Source organism: Erinaceus europaeus, chromosome 15, assembly GCF_950295315.1.
Source record: "Erinaceus europaeus chromosome 15, mEriEur2.1, whole genome shotgun sequence".
Lineage (NCBI taxonomy): Eukaryota > Metazoa > Chordata > Mammalia > Eulipotyphla > Erinaceidae > Erinaceus > Erinaceus europaeus.
In genome coordinates, this window is record NC_080176.1 from 3,826,447 (window position 1) to 3,840,581 (window position 14,135).

At 54.3% G+C, this 14,135-nt stretch overlaps 1 protein-coding gene across 1 annotated transcript; it reads left to right on the plus strand.

The window, feature by feature from the left end:
• The first annotated feature begins 2,472 nt into the window (after positions 1–2,472).
• ZNF500 (zinc finger protein 500) lies at positions 2,473–13,406 on the plus strand. The gene is made up of 5 exons (XM_060172448.1): positions 2,473–2,849; positions 8,236–8,419; positions 8,610–8,677; positions 10,880–10,988; positions 12,364–13,406. The coding sequence occupies exons 1-5, from the start codon at positions 2,526–2,528 to the stop codon at positions 13,086–13,088; spliced, it is 1,410 nt and encodes a 469-aa protein (XP_060028431.1). The 5' UTR covers positions 2,473–2,525; the 3' UTR covers positions 13,089–13,406.
• Positions 13,407–14,135: the final 729 nt, after the last annotated feature.

Below are 14,135 nucleotides of genomic sequence, written 5' to 3' on the forward strand. Positions count from 1 at the left end.
AATAAAGAACAAAAAAATGTGGTGACCCCCACTTTGGCAATGACCTATTGGTCTGGTGTGATGTTTAGAAATAGCCCATGCTTTGCTCTGAATAGATCAGGCTTTTGCTAAGTTTAAAATGATTAGATATAGGCAGATAAGGTGATGTGTTCCCCCTCCCTGAGTGTAGTCTGAATTCCTATAAATTGTATGGTTTGAGCTTTGTTCAGGGTCGAGCTTGGTAGACTGACACCAGTCACCATCTCGGCCCGGATTGCAATTCGTGAATAAACATATTTTGCTTCCTTGCAGTGGATGGTGGTTTGATTTCGCTCTTTAACACCCTCATTATTTCTTTGCAAAAGGAGGAGCGACAACTCAGCATCACTCTACCATATGGGGTAGGTACATCCTTGTGGTGCTGGATGGTGACCTCAGGACCTCCTGCATGTTAAGGCTTGTTGAAGAGGTCATCCACATCAAACAAACCCCCCTCCTGACCATTGTACTCTCTTGAGTGAACTGTCTCAGGTAATGAAAAAGTAGAAATCAGGCAATTAATTTTCCAAGTATTTCACTCCTTAGTCTGTAAACTTAAGAATTTGGGCTAGAGAGAGCTGAGATTTTTAAAAAATATTTATTTATTTATTTATTTCCTTTTGTTTCCCTTATTGTTTTATTGTTGTAGTTATTATTGTTGTTGTTGGATAGGACCGAGAGAAATGGAGAGAGGAGGGGAAGACAGAGAAGGGGAGAGAAAGACAGACACCTGCAGACCTGCTTCACCACTTGTGAAGTGACTCCCCTGCAGGTGGGGAGCCAGGATCCTTACTCTGGTCCTTGCGCTTTGCGCCACGTCGCTTAACCCACTGCTTAACCCACTGCTACCGCCGACTTCTGAGAGCTGAGACTTTTTTTTTTTTTTTTTTTTAACCAGAGCACTGTTCAGCTCTGGCTTATGGTGGTGTGGGGGATTGAACCTGGGACTTTTGAGCCTCAGGCATAAGAGTCTGTTTGCATAACCATTATGCTGTCTACCCTCTAACCCTAGAGCTGAGAGTTTAGCCTCATCCGAGATCTGCACTCACTAGGTGTGAGTGGGAAGGTTTCTTGGCGCCTCATCCAAAATGTTAATAATTGGGGCCAGGCGGTGGCGCATCTGGTTAAGCCCACACACTGTAGTGCACAAGGACCCAGGTTCAAGCCCCTGGTCCCCACCTGCAAGGAGAAAGCTTCATAAGTAAAGTAGAGCTTCAGGTGTCTCTCTGTCTCCTTCTCTATCTTCCCCCTCTCCTCTCAATTTCTTTCTATCCAATAATAAATAAATAAAAACAAAATGTCAATAATTGCAAAAAGCCTGGGGGCTGGGGATACAGCGTAATAGTTATGCAATAGACTTTCACCCTAGAGCCTCTGAGGTCCCAGGTTCAATCCCCAGCACCACCATCAACCAGAGCTGTAAAGTGCTCTGGTCTTTCTGTATCTCTCTCATTAAAATAGAACATTAAGTGGGGGTAGACAACATAATGGTTTTGCAAAGAGACTCTCATGCCTGAGACTCCAAAGTCCCAGGTTCAGTCCCCCACACCACCATAAGCCAGAGCTGAGCAGTGCTCTGGTTAAAAAGAAAAAAGAAACTAACAGTATGATTCCATCACTCCTGGTGGCCATTTAAAAAAAAAAAAAGAACATTAAAAAAAAAAAAACCAGAGCCCAGCACATACACAATACATTGTAATAGAAAAGTAACTGTCCAGGGTTCCCCTTCACAGTGGACATTCTTAGGTCTGGGGTGGGAGTGGAGAGAAGCTTGGAGACTCAGAAGCATGGTCCAGAGGCGCTCTGAGCGCCTGTAGCATCACCGGGACTACATTTCCCACAATGCTTCACACCTACGCATCGCGCTCCTACGCATGACAGCCTTCTCAGCCAATGATTTGAGGACTAGCTTACCAAGCCTATGCGCATGAGCGACAGCCCTTTCAGCCAATAGCATGTGCGCTATGCTGCCCACAATGCCCCGCATAGACCCGCCTTCCCTTACTCGGAGAGTCGGCTCAGCCAATGGCCTGCGCGGACTCAACCTGCGGTGTGGGCGGGGAGGGGGGGGCTCTGCCTCCCGTGGGCCCAGTCAGCCCTCCGAGACCCGCGACTCCCGCGGTCGCCCCCCGTGCTCGTCCCCGTAGGGCTCGCGGTGCTGCGGGTGAGTGCGGCTGCGAGACCCCTGGCTCCTGCTCCGGGGACGAAAGCTCCAGGCTCGAGAGCCCGAAGTGGGGGAGCACGGTCGCCAGCTTATTCCCAAGAGCCCCCGCCCCCCCAAACCACCGCGGCCAGCTCGTCCCCTCGTCCCTGGGAGGTGTCGCCCCTTTTCCTTTGCGGGGTGCCGGGGGCCAGCTTGTGGGTGCGAGCTGGGTGGGGTGGGGTGGGGCGGGTGGCCGGGTGGGGTGGTGGGCGGCGCCCCCCCCAGCTCATCGCCCGCGCGCAGAGTCCGGAGAGCAGCGAGGTCAGAGGTCAGAGGTCAAGGAGCCGCCCCGCCCCCCAGAAGGATGTCCGCCGCCCCGCGCGCCCCGGAGCAGGACGAGATCCTGATCGTGAAGGTGGAGGAGGACTTCTGGGAGGAGGCGGCGCCCCCGGAGGCGGAGGACCCCAGCCGGGAGACCTCCCGGCGGCGGCTCTTCTGCTGCCCGGAGGCGGCGGGGCCGCGGGAGACGCTGAGCCGCCCGAGGCTGCGGCCCGAGCTGCGCTCCAAGGAGCAGATCCTGGAGCTGCTGGTGCTCGAGCGGGAGGCCGTGGAGCTCGCGGACGGGCTGCAGCGCCGGACCCGGACCCGGACCCGGACCCGGACCCGGACCCGGACCCGGAGGCAGCGGGTGAGGCGGGGGGCATGGTGGCCCCGAGGTAAGGAGACGGGGCTCTGCATCCGGAGCGAGCCAGCGAGCAAGAGGCCTCAGGTGCTCCCCGGGCTTGGCCGGAGGGTGTCTGTCCATCCACCACCCCCTCGGGTGGACCTCGCAGCTCCCCGCTCCCCGAAAAAAGCCCTGTTGGAAAAGAAGTGCTCGATCGTGCACTTAGGGAGGCGGCCGCGGCGCAGCGGGCTGAGCGCGCGTGGCGCAAAGCGCAGGGACCGGCAGAAGGATCCCGGTTCGAGCCCCGGCTCCCCACCTGCAGGGGAGTCGCTGCACAGGCGGTGAAGCAGGTCTGCGGGTGCCTGTCTTTCTCTCCCCCTCTCTGTCTTCCCCTCCTCTCTCCATTTCTCTCTGTCCTGTCCAACAAGGATGACATCAATAACAACAACAACAACAATAACTGCAACAATAAAACAAGTGCAACCAAAGGGAATATTTAAAAAAAAGAAAAATAAAAAATTATGGCCATAAGCTGGGGAAAAAATCATAATGGCTGTGCAAAATGATTTATATGCCTAAAGGTCCAGGTTCAATGCCCACACCACCATAAGCCAGAGCTGAGCAGTGCTCTGGTAAAAAAAAAAAAAAAAAAAAAAAGTTAATAATAATAACAATAGGGAGTCTGGCGGTAGCACACAGGGTTAAGCGCATATGGTGTGAAATGCAAGGACCACAGTAAGAATCCCGGTTTGAGCCCCGGCTCCCCACCTGCAGGGGGGGTCGCTTCACAGGTGGTGAAGCAGGTCTGCAGGTGTCTGTCTTTCCCCCTCTCTGTCTGCCCCTCCTCTCTCCATTTCTCTCTGTCCTGTCCAACGACAACGACGACATCAACAATAAAAACAAGGGCAACAAAAAGGAAATAAATAAAAAAATAAAAAAGTCTTACATTTAGGTTGAGTTTCCAAGACAGAGACCCAAGCATTGCAGCCCTGGTTCTCAGACAGGGAGCCTCAGGCCACCGTCTTTTTCTATTTATTTATTTATTTTGGCACAGCTCTGGCTTGTGGTGGGACAGGGAACTGAACCTGGGAACCCTCACCCCTAGTGTCAATGCCTCAAGCATGACAGTCTGTTTGCATAACCACGGTGCCATTGCCATCGCCATCCTCCCCCTTCTTTCTTTTTTTTATGATTTTTTTTTTTTTTAATTTAAGAAAGGATTAATTAACAAAACCATAGGGTAGGAGGGGTACAACCCCACACAATTCCCACCGCCCAATCTCCATATCCCACCCCCTCCCCCGATAGCTTTCCCATTCTCTATCCCTCTGGGAGCACGGACCCAGGGTCATTGTGGGTTGCAGAAGGTAGAAGGTCTGGCTTCTGTAATTGCTTCCTTGCTGAACATGGGCGTTGACTGGTCGGTCCATGCTCCCAGTCTGCCTCTCTCTTTCCCTAGTAGGGTGGGTCTCTGGGGAAGCTGAGCTCCAGGACACATTGGTGGGGTCTTCAATCCAGGGAAGTCTGGCCGGCATCCTGATGACACCTGGAACCTGGTGACTGAAAAGAGAGTTAACATACAAAGCCAAACAAATTGTTGAGCAATCATGGACCCAAAGCTTGGAAAAGTGGAGAGGAAGTATTAGGGAGGCACTCACTGCAAACTCTAGTGTACTTCTGCTTTCTTACTTTGGTGCCATACTTTTTTTATGATTTAGATATCATTTCACATTTTATTTTTTCCAAACTGTCTCATTAGGGAAAATGATGACTGACAAGACAGCTGTTGTGTGGATATGATTCTTTTGTTTTTTAAAAGATTTTATTTATTTGTTAATAAGAAAGGAGGAGAGAGAGAGAAAGAACCAGACATCACTCTGGTACATGTGCTGCCGAGGATTGAACTCAGGACCTCATGCTGGAGAGTTTAGTGCCTTAGCCACTGTGCCACGTCCTGGACCACTTTATTTTATTATTATTAGTGGATGAAGACAGAGAGAAATTGAGAAGTGAGGGGGGATGTAGAGACAGAGACAACTGCAGCCCTGTTTCACCACTCGTGAAGCTTTCACCCTGCAGGTGGGAACCGGGGGCTTGAACCTGGATCCTCGCGCACTGTGGTGTGTGCCCTTAACCAGCCTGGCCCCTGAATGTGATTCCTTACCTTCCCGTGATAGGCCCCAGCACAGTGCTCCCACTACCGACTTCAGTCCTGTCCACTGGCCCTTTGAAAACAAGTGGGGACTGGCTTCCGAGCACTGTGCCTGCACAGGCCTGTCATGGGTTTCAGGGCACAAGCTGAAGCTTCCCAGGGCTGAGCCTCGGGAATGCAGAGCCCCAGGGCCGGGCGGTGTCCTGTGAGACCCTGCCCACCATCACGTGTGTGCCCAGCTTCCAGAGATGCTGGAACCGCACCATCCCATACAGTAGCCGCCACTCACGCTCACTTTTTAACTTCGAATGAAATGGAAAACCAGCAAAGCAACTCTCTTGGATAATGTACTTGCTTCGTCTTGAGCCCGGCCCTGCACTGGAGGAGCTGTCGGTGCCGTTGTACCTCCCTCTGTCTTTGTCTGACGAAGTCAGTCCAGAGCAGTGACGCCGGCAACAACAAAAATGAGATTCCTGGGAGTTGGGAGTCGGGCTGTAGCGCAGCGGGTTAAGCTCACGTGGCACAAAGCGCAAGGACCTGCACAAGGATCCTGGTTCGAGCCCCCGGCTCCCCACCTGCAGGGAAGTCGCTTCACGGGTGGTGAAGCAGGTCTGCAGGTGTCTGTCTTTCTCTCCCCCTCTCTGTCTTCCCCTCCTCTCTCCATTTCTCTCTGTCCTATCCAACGACGATGACAACAATAATAACTACAACAATAAAACAAGGGCAACAAAAGGGAATAAATAAAATAAATATTAAAAAAGAGAGAGAGAGAGAGAGAGATTCCAAATGGCCAGGAGTTACCGGACTGGGCAGTGCAGACACGGGACATGTGGGTCATGGGGGAACCTTCCACTGACAGCCTTCTCTAAGACGTGACAGCTTCTGAGCCGGTTTGGGTGGGAGTGAGAAAACTCCATTCCTCCTGCTACACATGTGGCCACTAACACATTGAGTTAAAAAGGAAAGTCAGTGGTCCAGGAGGTGGCGCAGCGAATAGAACATTGGACTCTCAAACATGAGGTCCTGAGTTCAGTCCCCAGCAGTATATGTACCAGAGGGATAGCTGGTTCTTTCTCTCCTCCTACGTTTCTCATAAATAAATAAAATCTTTTTTTAAGTTCTACGTTTATATTTATTTTTTTCTATTTTCTATTTATATTTTACAGTATATGTTATTTTATTGTGAGAGAGAGTAATACAGAGAAAGAGAGAAGACCAGAGCACTGTTCAGCTCTGGCTTATGGTGGGGTTGGGGATGGAACCTGGGACCTTGGAGCCTCAGGCATGAGAGTGTGTTTGCATTACTATTATGCTGTCTCCCCAGCCCAGTAAATAAAATCTTAAAAAAAAAAAAAAGGGAGGGGGGTCGGGCGGTGGCGCAGTAGGTTAAGCGCACGTGGCGCAAAGCACAGGGACCGGCGTAAAGATCCCGGTTCAAGCCCCCGGCTCCCCACCTGCAGGGGAGTCGCTTCACAGGCGGTGAAGCAGGTCTGCAGGTGTCTGTCTTTCTCTCCCCCTCTCTCTGTCTTCCCCTCCTCTCTCCATTTCTCTCTGTCCTATTCAACAACAAAGCAACATCAACAATGGCAATAATAACCGCAACGAGGCTGCAACAACTAGGGCAACAAAAAGGGGGAAAAATGGCCTCCAGGAGCGGTGGATTCATGGTGCAGGCACCGAGCCCAGCAATAACCCTGGAGGGAAAAAAAAAAAATGGGAGTCGGGTGATAGCACAGTGGGTTAAGCGCACGTGGCGCAAAGAGCAACCAGCGTAAGGATCCCAGTTCGAGCCCCCGGCTCCCCACCTGCAGGGGAGTCGCTTCACAGGTGGTGAAGCAGGTCTGCAGGTGTCTGTCTTTCTCTCCCCCTCTCTGTCTTCCTCTCTCCTCTCTCCATTTCTCTCTGTCCTATCCAACAACGAACAACATCAATAATAACAACAAGGGCAACAAAAGGGACAAAGCCCTCCAGGAGCAGTGGATTCATGGTGCAGGGACTGAGCTCCAGCAATAACCCTGGAGGCAAAAAAGGAAAATAAAAAGTAAATAAATTTAAAAAAAAAAGTCATACCACCTCTCATGCCTTTTTCAGTGCCAGACCCAGATTAGATCAGACATGCTGGAGGCCGCCTTTCTTCCTGCAGTGCTGTTGGACAGCACACACTGCTGTTCTGCCATGTCTGGCAGGACAGACACATCCCCCCAGTTGTCTAGGGTGTGAAGTGAGTGTGGTTGGCTGTCACAGAGGAGACCTGGAAGCCAGGATTCCTGCCCAGCCTCTCCAGCCTTGGCCTCTGGGCTTTCTGGCATGGCTTCCCTCTGTCTCTGAAACTGTCTCCTGAGGTGGCGCCTGGTCTGGATTTGCAGTGCCCCAGGGACATCTAGTGCCAGGTTCTGTTGTAGAACTATGATGCTGGAACTAGGAACTAGGCCCCTCCTCCCCCTAAAAGGGCTTCAGCAGATGTAGCAGATCGCAGCCATGCGGACTGCTGGAGCCAGAGCTGATCAGCCTCCTCCGGCCCCTGGAGTGTCGGGAACACCAAGCGAGAGAGAGGAAGAGTGACACAGGTGGCCCAAGAGGTGACACCTTGGACGTTCAAGCATGAGGTTCTGAGTTTGATCCCTGGCAGATCAGACCGTGTGCCAGAGGGCTGCTCTGTTTTTTTTTTTTTTTTTTTCCTCTTTCCACTAAATAAGTAAAATCTTGGGAGTCAGGTGATGGCGCAGCGGGTTAAGCGCACGTGGCACAAAGCGCAAGGACCGGCGTAAGGATCCTGGTTCGAGCCTCCGGCTCCCCACCTGCAGGGGAGTCGCTTCACAGGCGGTAAAGCAGGTCTGTGGGTGTCTGTCTTTCTCTTCCCCCTGTCTTCCCCTCCTCTCTCCATTTCTCTCTATCCTATCCAACAACGACAACAGTAACTACAACAATTTTTAGAAAAGGCAACAAGAGGAAATAAATAAAAAACTAAAAAAAAAAATAAGTGAAATTGTGTGAGACACTGGCAGCGTGACAGGGAGACCTGGTGACTCCTCAGTGGAGTGCAGGGCACCTTGCTTTGTGAGACTGGAGCCTGACTTCCTGGCCTCTCTGAGTGCCGGCTGGGGGGAGGACCATGCACTGGGGGACCTGAGAGGGTGCACAGCAGGGCAGGAGGGACAGGCTGAAGGCAGCGCCCCGATCAACAGGATGGCCGAGCGGCAGGGACTGCACTCCCCCCCTGCCCTGGGAACTGGTGGGCAGGTGTCTCTCTGTGTGCAGGGCCTAGAGACTCTCCCTGATGCTGCAGTGTCCCGAGTGGCAGAGGAGCAGTCCTGGAAATGCCAGTTTGAGACCCAGCCAGAAGACCTGTCCCTGGGGAAAGGGGCTTGGAACTCCAGCCAACAGGCCCCAACCCAGCTCAGCCACAGATCAAAAAGAGGCCCCAGGCTCTGGAAAAAGAGGGGTGAGTAGTCAGCGCCAAGGAGAAACATGCAGCGGGGGACGCGGGGCTAAGGGAGGTCTGGGCCTGTGGGTGGATAGCCGACCGCCCCGCTGAGTGGGAAGCCGAGTGGCCGCCGGACTCTCCAGCCCTTTGCTGCTAAGCGTGCAGGCGGGTCGTGTGGGCTTCAGCAAGGCCGCTCCTCTCTCCCCAGGCCCAGCCGCCCCCCGCCGTCCGGAAACAGCAGCACCGGGCACGTCGTTCCTTGCAGCCTGGTCCCAGGTGAGTGAGTCTTCCTGGTCTACACACCCCATGGCTCCCATCGCCTTGTTGGGGGACACTTCTGTCCTTGTGACCTAGTTGGCCAGTTTCAGGGACATTGCCCCCCTCAACCCTCTCCATCGCCTCCTGAGTGTTTGGGTTTCAGAAAGACTCTTGAGATCCAGCAGTGAACAAGGGCAGTTGTTTCAAATCGGCTGGACGGGAAGGCTCTCCTGGATAAAAATGCAAAGAATCTCCCACCCTGGTTGGGAATAGGTGGGACTTTTTGTTGTCTGTCTGTCATCCCTGGGACTACGAGTCCACCGCTCCAGGTGGCCTTTTTTTCCCCTGATTTTAATTAATTAATTAATTAATTTTCCCTTTTGTTGCCCTTGTTGTTTTATTGTTGTAGTTATTGTTGTTGTTGGATAGGACAGAGAGAAATGGAGAGAGGGGGAGAGAAAGACAGACACCTGCAGACCTGCTTCACCACCTGTGAAGCGACTCCCCTGCAGGTGGGGAGCCGGGGGCTCGAACCGGGATCCTTACGCCGGTCCCTGCACTTCGCGTCACGTGCGCTTAACCCGCTGCGCTACCGCCTGACTCCCCCTAATTTTTTTTTTTATTAGGACGGAGAGAAATTGTGAGAGGAGGGGGAGACAGGAAAAGGAAAGACGGACACCTGCAGACCTTTTTCGCCACTCACCAAGCATACCCCCTGCAGGTGGGGAGCGGGGGCTCAAACCTGGGTCCTTGTGCTTAGTAATATGCCCACTTAACTGGGTGCACCACTGCCGCCCCCTTGTTGTTTTACTCGGAGCACTGTTCAGCTCTGGCTTGTGGTGGTGTGGGGGATTGAACCTGAAACCTCAGAGTCTCAGGTGTGAGAGTTTTCTTCCTCCACCCTCAGATGAGGTGCTGTTACTGGTTTTATTGAGATGGTATGTGCGCTGCACGATCTACATTCCGTGTGTGGGGAGAGTGCTGGGCGCTCGCCACCACCAGCAGTCGGAGGACCTTTCCTTGTTTCCCCAGATACCACAGGGACCCCTAGCAGCCCCCCCATTTCTCCCCTTCCCCAGCCCCTGGCTGCTGCAGCCACCTTTCTGCCTTGGGTTTTCCTCTTCTGAAGGTTGCTTTTTAAGACTGACTTATTACTATTTTTTAATGAGAAGGGAGCAGAGGAAGAGGGAGAGAACCAGAACATCCCTCTGGCACATGCCGGGGTCAGGCTCAATCTCACGCTGGAGAGTCCGGTGCTTAGTTCACTGCACCACCACCCAGGCTGCGTGAATGTTGTTTTAAAGATGTTCATTTTTAATTCTTTTCTAAACATTATTTATTTATTTTGGGTAAAGATAGAAATTGAGAGAGAAAGAGACAGGGAGCCGGGCGGTGGTGCAGCGGGTTAAGTGCACGTGGTGGGAAGCACATGGACGGGCATCAGGATCCCGGTTCAAGCCCCCGGCTCCCCACCTGCAGGGGAGTCGCTTCACAGGCGGTGAAGCAGGTCTGCAGGTGTCTGTCTTTCTCTCCCCCTCTCTGTCTTCCCCTCCTCTCTCCATTTCTCTCTGTCCTATCCAACAACAATGACAGCAATAACAACAATAACGGCAATAAACAAGGGCAGCAAAAAGGGGAAAAATTTAAAAATAAAGTTAAAAAAAAAGGAAAAGAGAGAAAGAGACACACCTGCAGCCCTGCTTCACTACTCATAAAGCTCCCCACCTACAGGTGGGGACTGGGGCTTGAACCCAGGTCCTTGCACACTGTAACACGTGCACTCAATTGGGTGCTCCACCACCCGCCCCCGTTTGAGTTTTCACCCTCTTTCTCAGGTGAGTCAAGTGCTTGATTCGCGAGCTAGTGGCTTAAAGGCAGCTGAGGTGCTGGTCCTGCCCCCTTTGGGTCCAGGACTGGCGGGAGGCAGGCAGAGCTTGCTGACCCATGGCCCTGAGCAGCGCAAACCCCACTTGTCCATCTGTCCTGACAGAAAGCACGTGGCAGTGGTGGTGTTCCGTCAAAGGGCAGGATCCAGTCATGTCCGTGAGCCAAGTGTTGGGGGCTGGGAAGCAGCAGCTTAGAGTGAGGGAGGGGGTGGGAGGGAGCAGCCAGGAGCTGCCGCCTTGATGTGAGTTGAGGGTCCGTGAGAGCCCACCAGGCCGGCCTGAAAGGTAAAGAGACTCACCTGCGGCTGGTGCCTTGTGGGCTGTGCCCCCGTAGGTGCCGATGACCTTGGAGGACATGGCCATGTACCTGTCACAGGAAGAGTGGGGGAGCCTGCATCCGGCTCAGAGAGACGTCGACTGGGACACCCCAGTGGAGAACAAGGGTAATTAATGCTTTGCTGTTATCGGGAGCCATGGTGGGTCTCAGGGTGGGTGACTTCTTCCTGGGTGCCGGCTGGTACCGACCGGCACTGACCCAGGGTCCAGACCCCCCTCCACTGCTCGGAGGAACCAGCTCAGGCTTTACAACCTGGTGTCCCCAAGTATCACCCAGGGCGCATGTGCCAGGGGCCAAGTCAGTGCTTAGTTAGGTGTGGCCATGAGACCAGCGTCTCCGTGCCCCGTCAGCAGCCCCACTGCAGGCAGGAGACTTGTCCTGGCTCCTGCGAGAGCTTCACCCAATGTCCAGTCGACTTTCACTTCACGGCTGTATCCCCGGCTCCCCACGAGCAGATCTGCCAGGTCTCCACGGCCTCTCCTTATCCCCAGGTCGCCCACCACTGTGTCTCTGCACACACAACCGTGTTTTGCCTTGTTTCTTACACTGTTGTGCACTTGCCACTTGCTCCTTTTTTAAAAAAATATTTATTTATCCCTTTTTGTTGCCCTTGTTGTTTTATTGCTGTAGTTATCATTGTTACTGATGCCGTCGTTGTTGGATAGGACAGAGAGAAATGGAGAGAGGAGGGGAAGACAGAGGGGGAGAGAAAGACAGACACCTGTAGACCTGCTTCACCGCCTGTGATGCCACTCCCCTGCAGGTGGGGAGCCAGGGGCTCGAACCGGGATCCTTACTTGGGTCCTTGCGCTTAGCGCCACGTGCGCTTAACCGGCTGCGCTACCGCCCGACTCCCCCTCCAGAGGGTGGAGGTGCTGCTGTGTGTCAGCTGGGTTCTCCACAAGTGTGTGTGTGTGTGAAGGGCCGTGCTGTAGATTTGCCTCACAAGCAGATGTGCAGAGCTGCAGCGGGCCAGCAGGCTGGAGGTCTGGGCAGGCTTCTGTGTGGCCGTCTCTGGGTGGGATTCCTTCTGCTCTTGAGGGAAGCCTCCAGCGTGACTGGCGTCTGCCTGACTATCAGCTGACTGTAGATGTCGGCCTCACCTGGATGTCAGCCTTCACGGCAGCCCCTGTGTCAGCCAGGCTGAGTGCAGAGTGACCATCACCCACCTCCCTTCCATCTTGGTTCCAAACGGAGCGTCTAAGACATGAATGCAAGCAGGCACTTGTGCTGGCCCGTGTGAGGCAGATGTCAGTGTCGCTGGACCTTGGCTCGTGCCCTCTGCTTTGTGTGCCTGCCAACTCATGGCTGGTCTGTCTGCCACAGTGGGTCAGGGCCTCAGCTTGGGGTCCCACACTGAGGGGAGCTAGTGACGGGGACTGCACTGCACGTGGATGTCCGGTGCGGCCTTTGCGTCCTCTTCACCAGCAGCCTTAACCCCCCCCCCCCGACACCCTCCGGGACTGTGCTCTCTGTCTCAGGGCTTGGGGTGCAGCGGGAGGACAGAGACAGCACCCAAGAGGACACGCCAGCCAGAGCGGAGTGGGCCAGAGTCCCAGCACAGGGCAGGGACGGTCCAGGCACAGCCAGGCCCCAGAGACCCCCAGCCCGAGGGGGGGCGCACGAGACGGAAAAGCCCTACGTGTGCCCCGAGTGTGGCAAGGCCTTCGGGAAGACCTCGCACCTGACCAAGCACCAGCGCACGCACACCGGGGAGCGGCCCTACCGGTGCCAGGTGTGCGGGAAGGGCTTCAGCGACCGCTCCAACTTCAGCACGCACCAGCGCGTGCACACGGGCGAGAAGCCCTACGCGTGCGCCCAGTGCGGCAAGCGCTTCAGCCAGAGCTCCAGCCTCGTCATCCACCGGCGCACGCACACCGGCGAGCGGCCCTACGCCTGTGCCCAGTGCGGCAAGCGCTTCAACAACAGCTCACACTTCAGCGCCCACCGCCGCACGCACACGGGCGAGAAGCCCTACGTGTGCACCGCCTGTGGCCTGGGCTTCCGCCGGGGCACGGACCTCCACAAGCACCTGCTGACCCACAGCAGTGGGGAGTGCCCACAGGGCTACACCACGGGGACTCGCCCACCACCCTGGGCTCCAGGAAGCCCCCAGAGCACCACACACACACTTCTGTTGCCGGGACCAGAACTTCCCAGCCACGGTGCCCGCAGCCACCCATGGACCCCCTGCCCCGGAACCTAAAAACCCTGCTCTCTGGCACCCTCAGGCTCTTCCCGGGGCCCAGCAGGAGGACATGGCAGGGAACGTGGATGGACATACTAGGGTCCTGAACCTGCAGGGTGGCTCTCTACACTGAGGGCTTTCTATAGTCAAGGAACCCACAGATCTCAAATCAGGATGTTGAAGGGCCGGTTCCTTCCAGAGGCCGAGGGAAAGGCCTGCTGGTGCCTCGCTCCTATCGGCGGCCAGCAGTCCTTGCCTTGTGGCTGCATCGCTTGGCTGTGCCCCTCTCGGCCGTCTCTCTTTTGGGGCACATCACCACTCCAGGCTCACTTGTTGAGACGGAGACGGAGGGGAAGCAGCCATGGCACTGGGGCAGAAAAGCAGCACACTCCCCAACTGCTGGTCTGGTCTTGTCTTTTTTAAAAAGATTCATTAGTGGCTGAGAGAGGAGAGAATCAGAATGTCGCTGGCATATCCAGTGCCAGGGGCCACACTGTGGAGCTCGTGCCTGCAAGTCACAGGCCTCTAGTGTCGTCACTGTGTGTGTGACCTCCTCTCTGAGGGGTTTGGCCATTGTATTCCGGGCCCTCCATGCCATTCTGACCTCATCTTAACTGCAAACACCCTCTTTTTAAAAATTTAATATCTTTACTTATTTATTGAACAGAGATGGCCAGAAATTGAGAGGAAGGGGGAGATAGAGAGGGTGAGAGACAGACGCCTGCAGCCCTGCTTCACCACTTGTGAAACTTTCCCCCTGGGGACTTGAACCTGGGTCCTTGCGCACTGTAACATGTGCGCTCAACCAAGTGCGCCACCACCTGGTCCCATGAACACTCTCTATTTTATTTTATTATTATTATTTTTTTTTACCAGAGCACTGCTCAGCTCTGACTTATGGTGGTGCGGAGGATTGAACCTGGGACTTTGGAGCCTCAGGCATGAGTCTCTCTGCATAACCATTATGCTAGCTACCCCTGCCCAGACACCCTCTTTCTAAGCAGAGTTAGTTCTGGGAGGACATGCACGGGGTACACTGTCCCCCGCAAAGGGGGCTGTCTTCAT

What these genes read in the sequence shown, in the direction of transcription:
- ZNF500 (XM_060172448.1), top strand. Translation starts at nt 2,526, where the DNA reads ATGTCCGCCGCCCCGCGCGCCCCGGAGCAGGACGAGATCCTGATCGTG. An exon ending in CCCGGACCCGGAGGCAGCGG is followed by an intron (nt 2,850 to 8,235) that starts GTGAGGCGGGGG and finishes CTCTGTGTGCAG; the next exon opens with GGCCTAGAGACTCTCCCTGA. An exon ending in TCCTTGCAGCCTGGTCCCAG is followed by an intron (nt 8,678 to 10,879) that starts GTGAGTGAGTCT and finishes GTGCCCCCGTAG; the next exon opens with GTGCCGATGACCTTGGAGGA.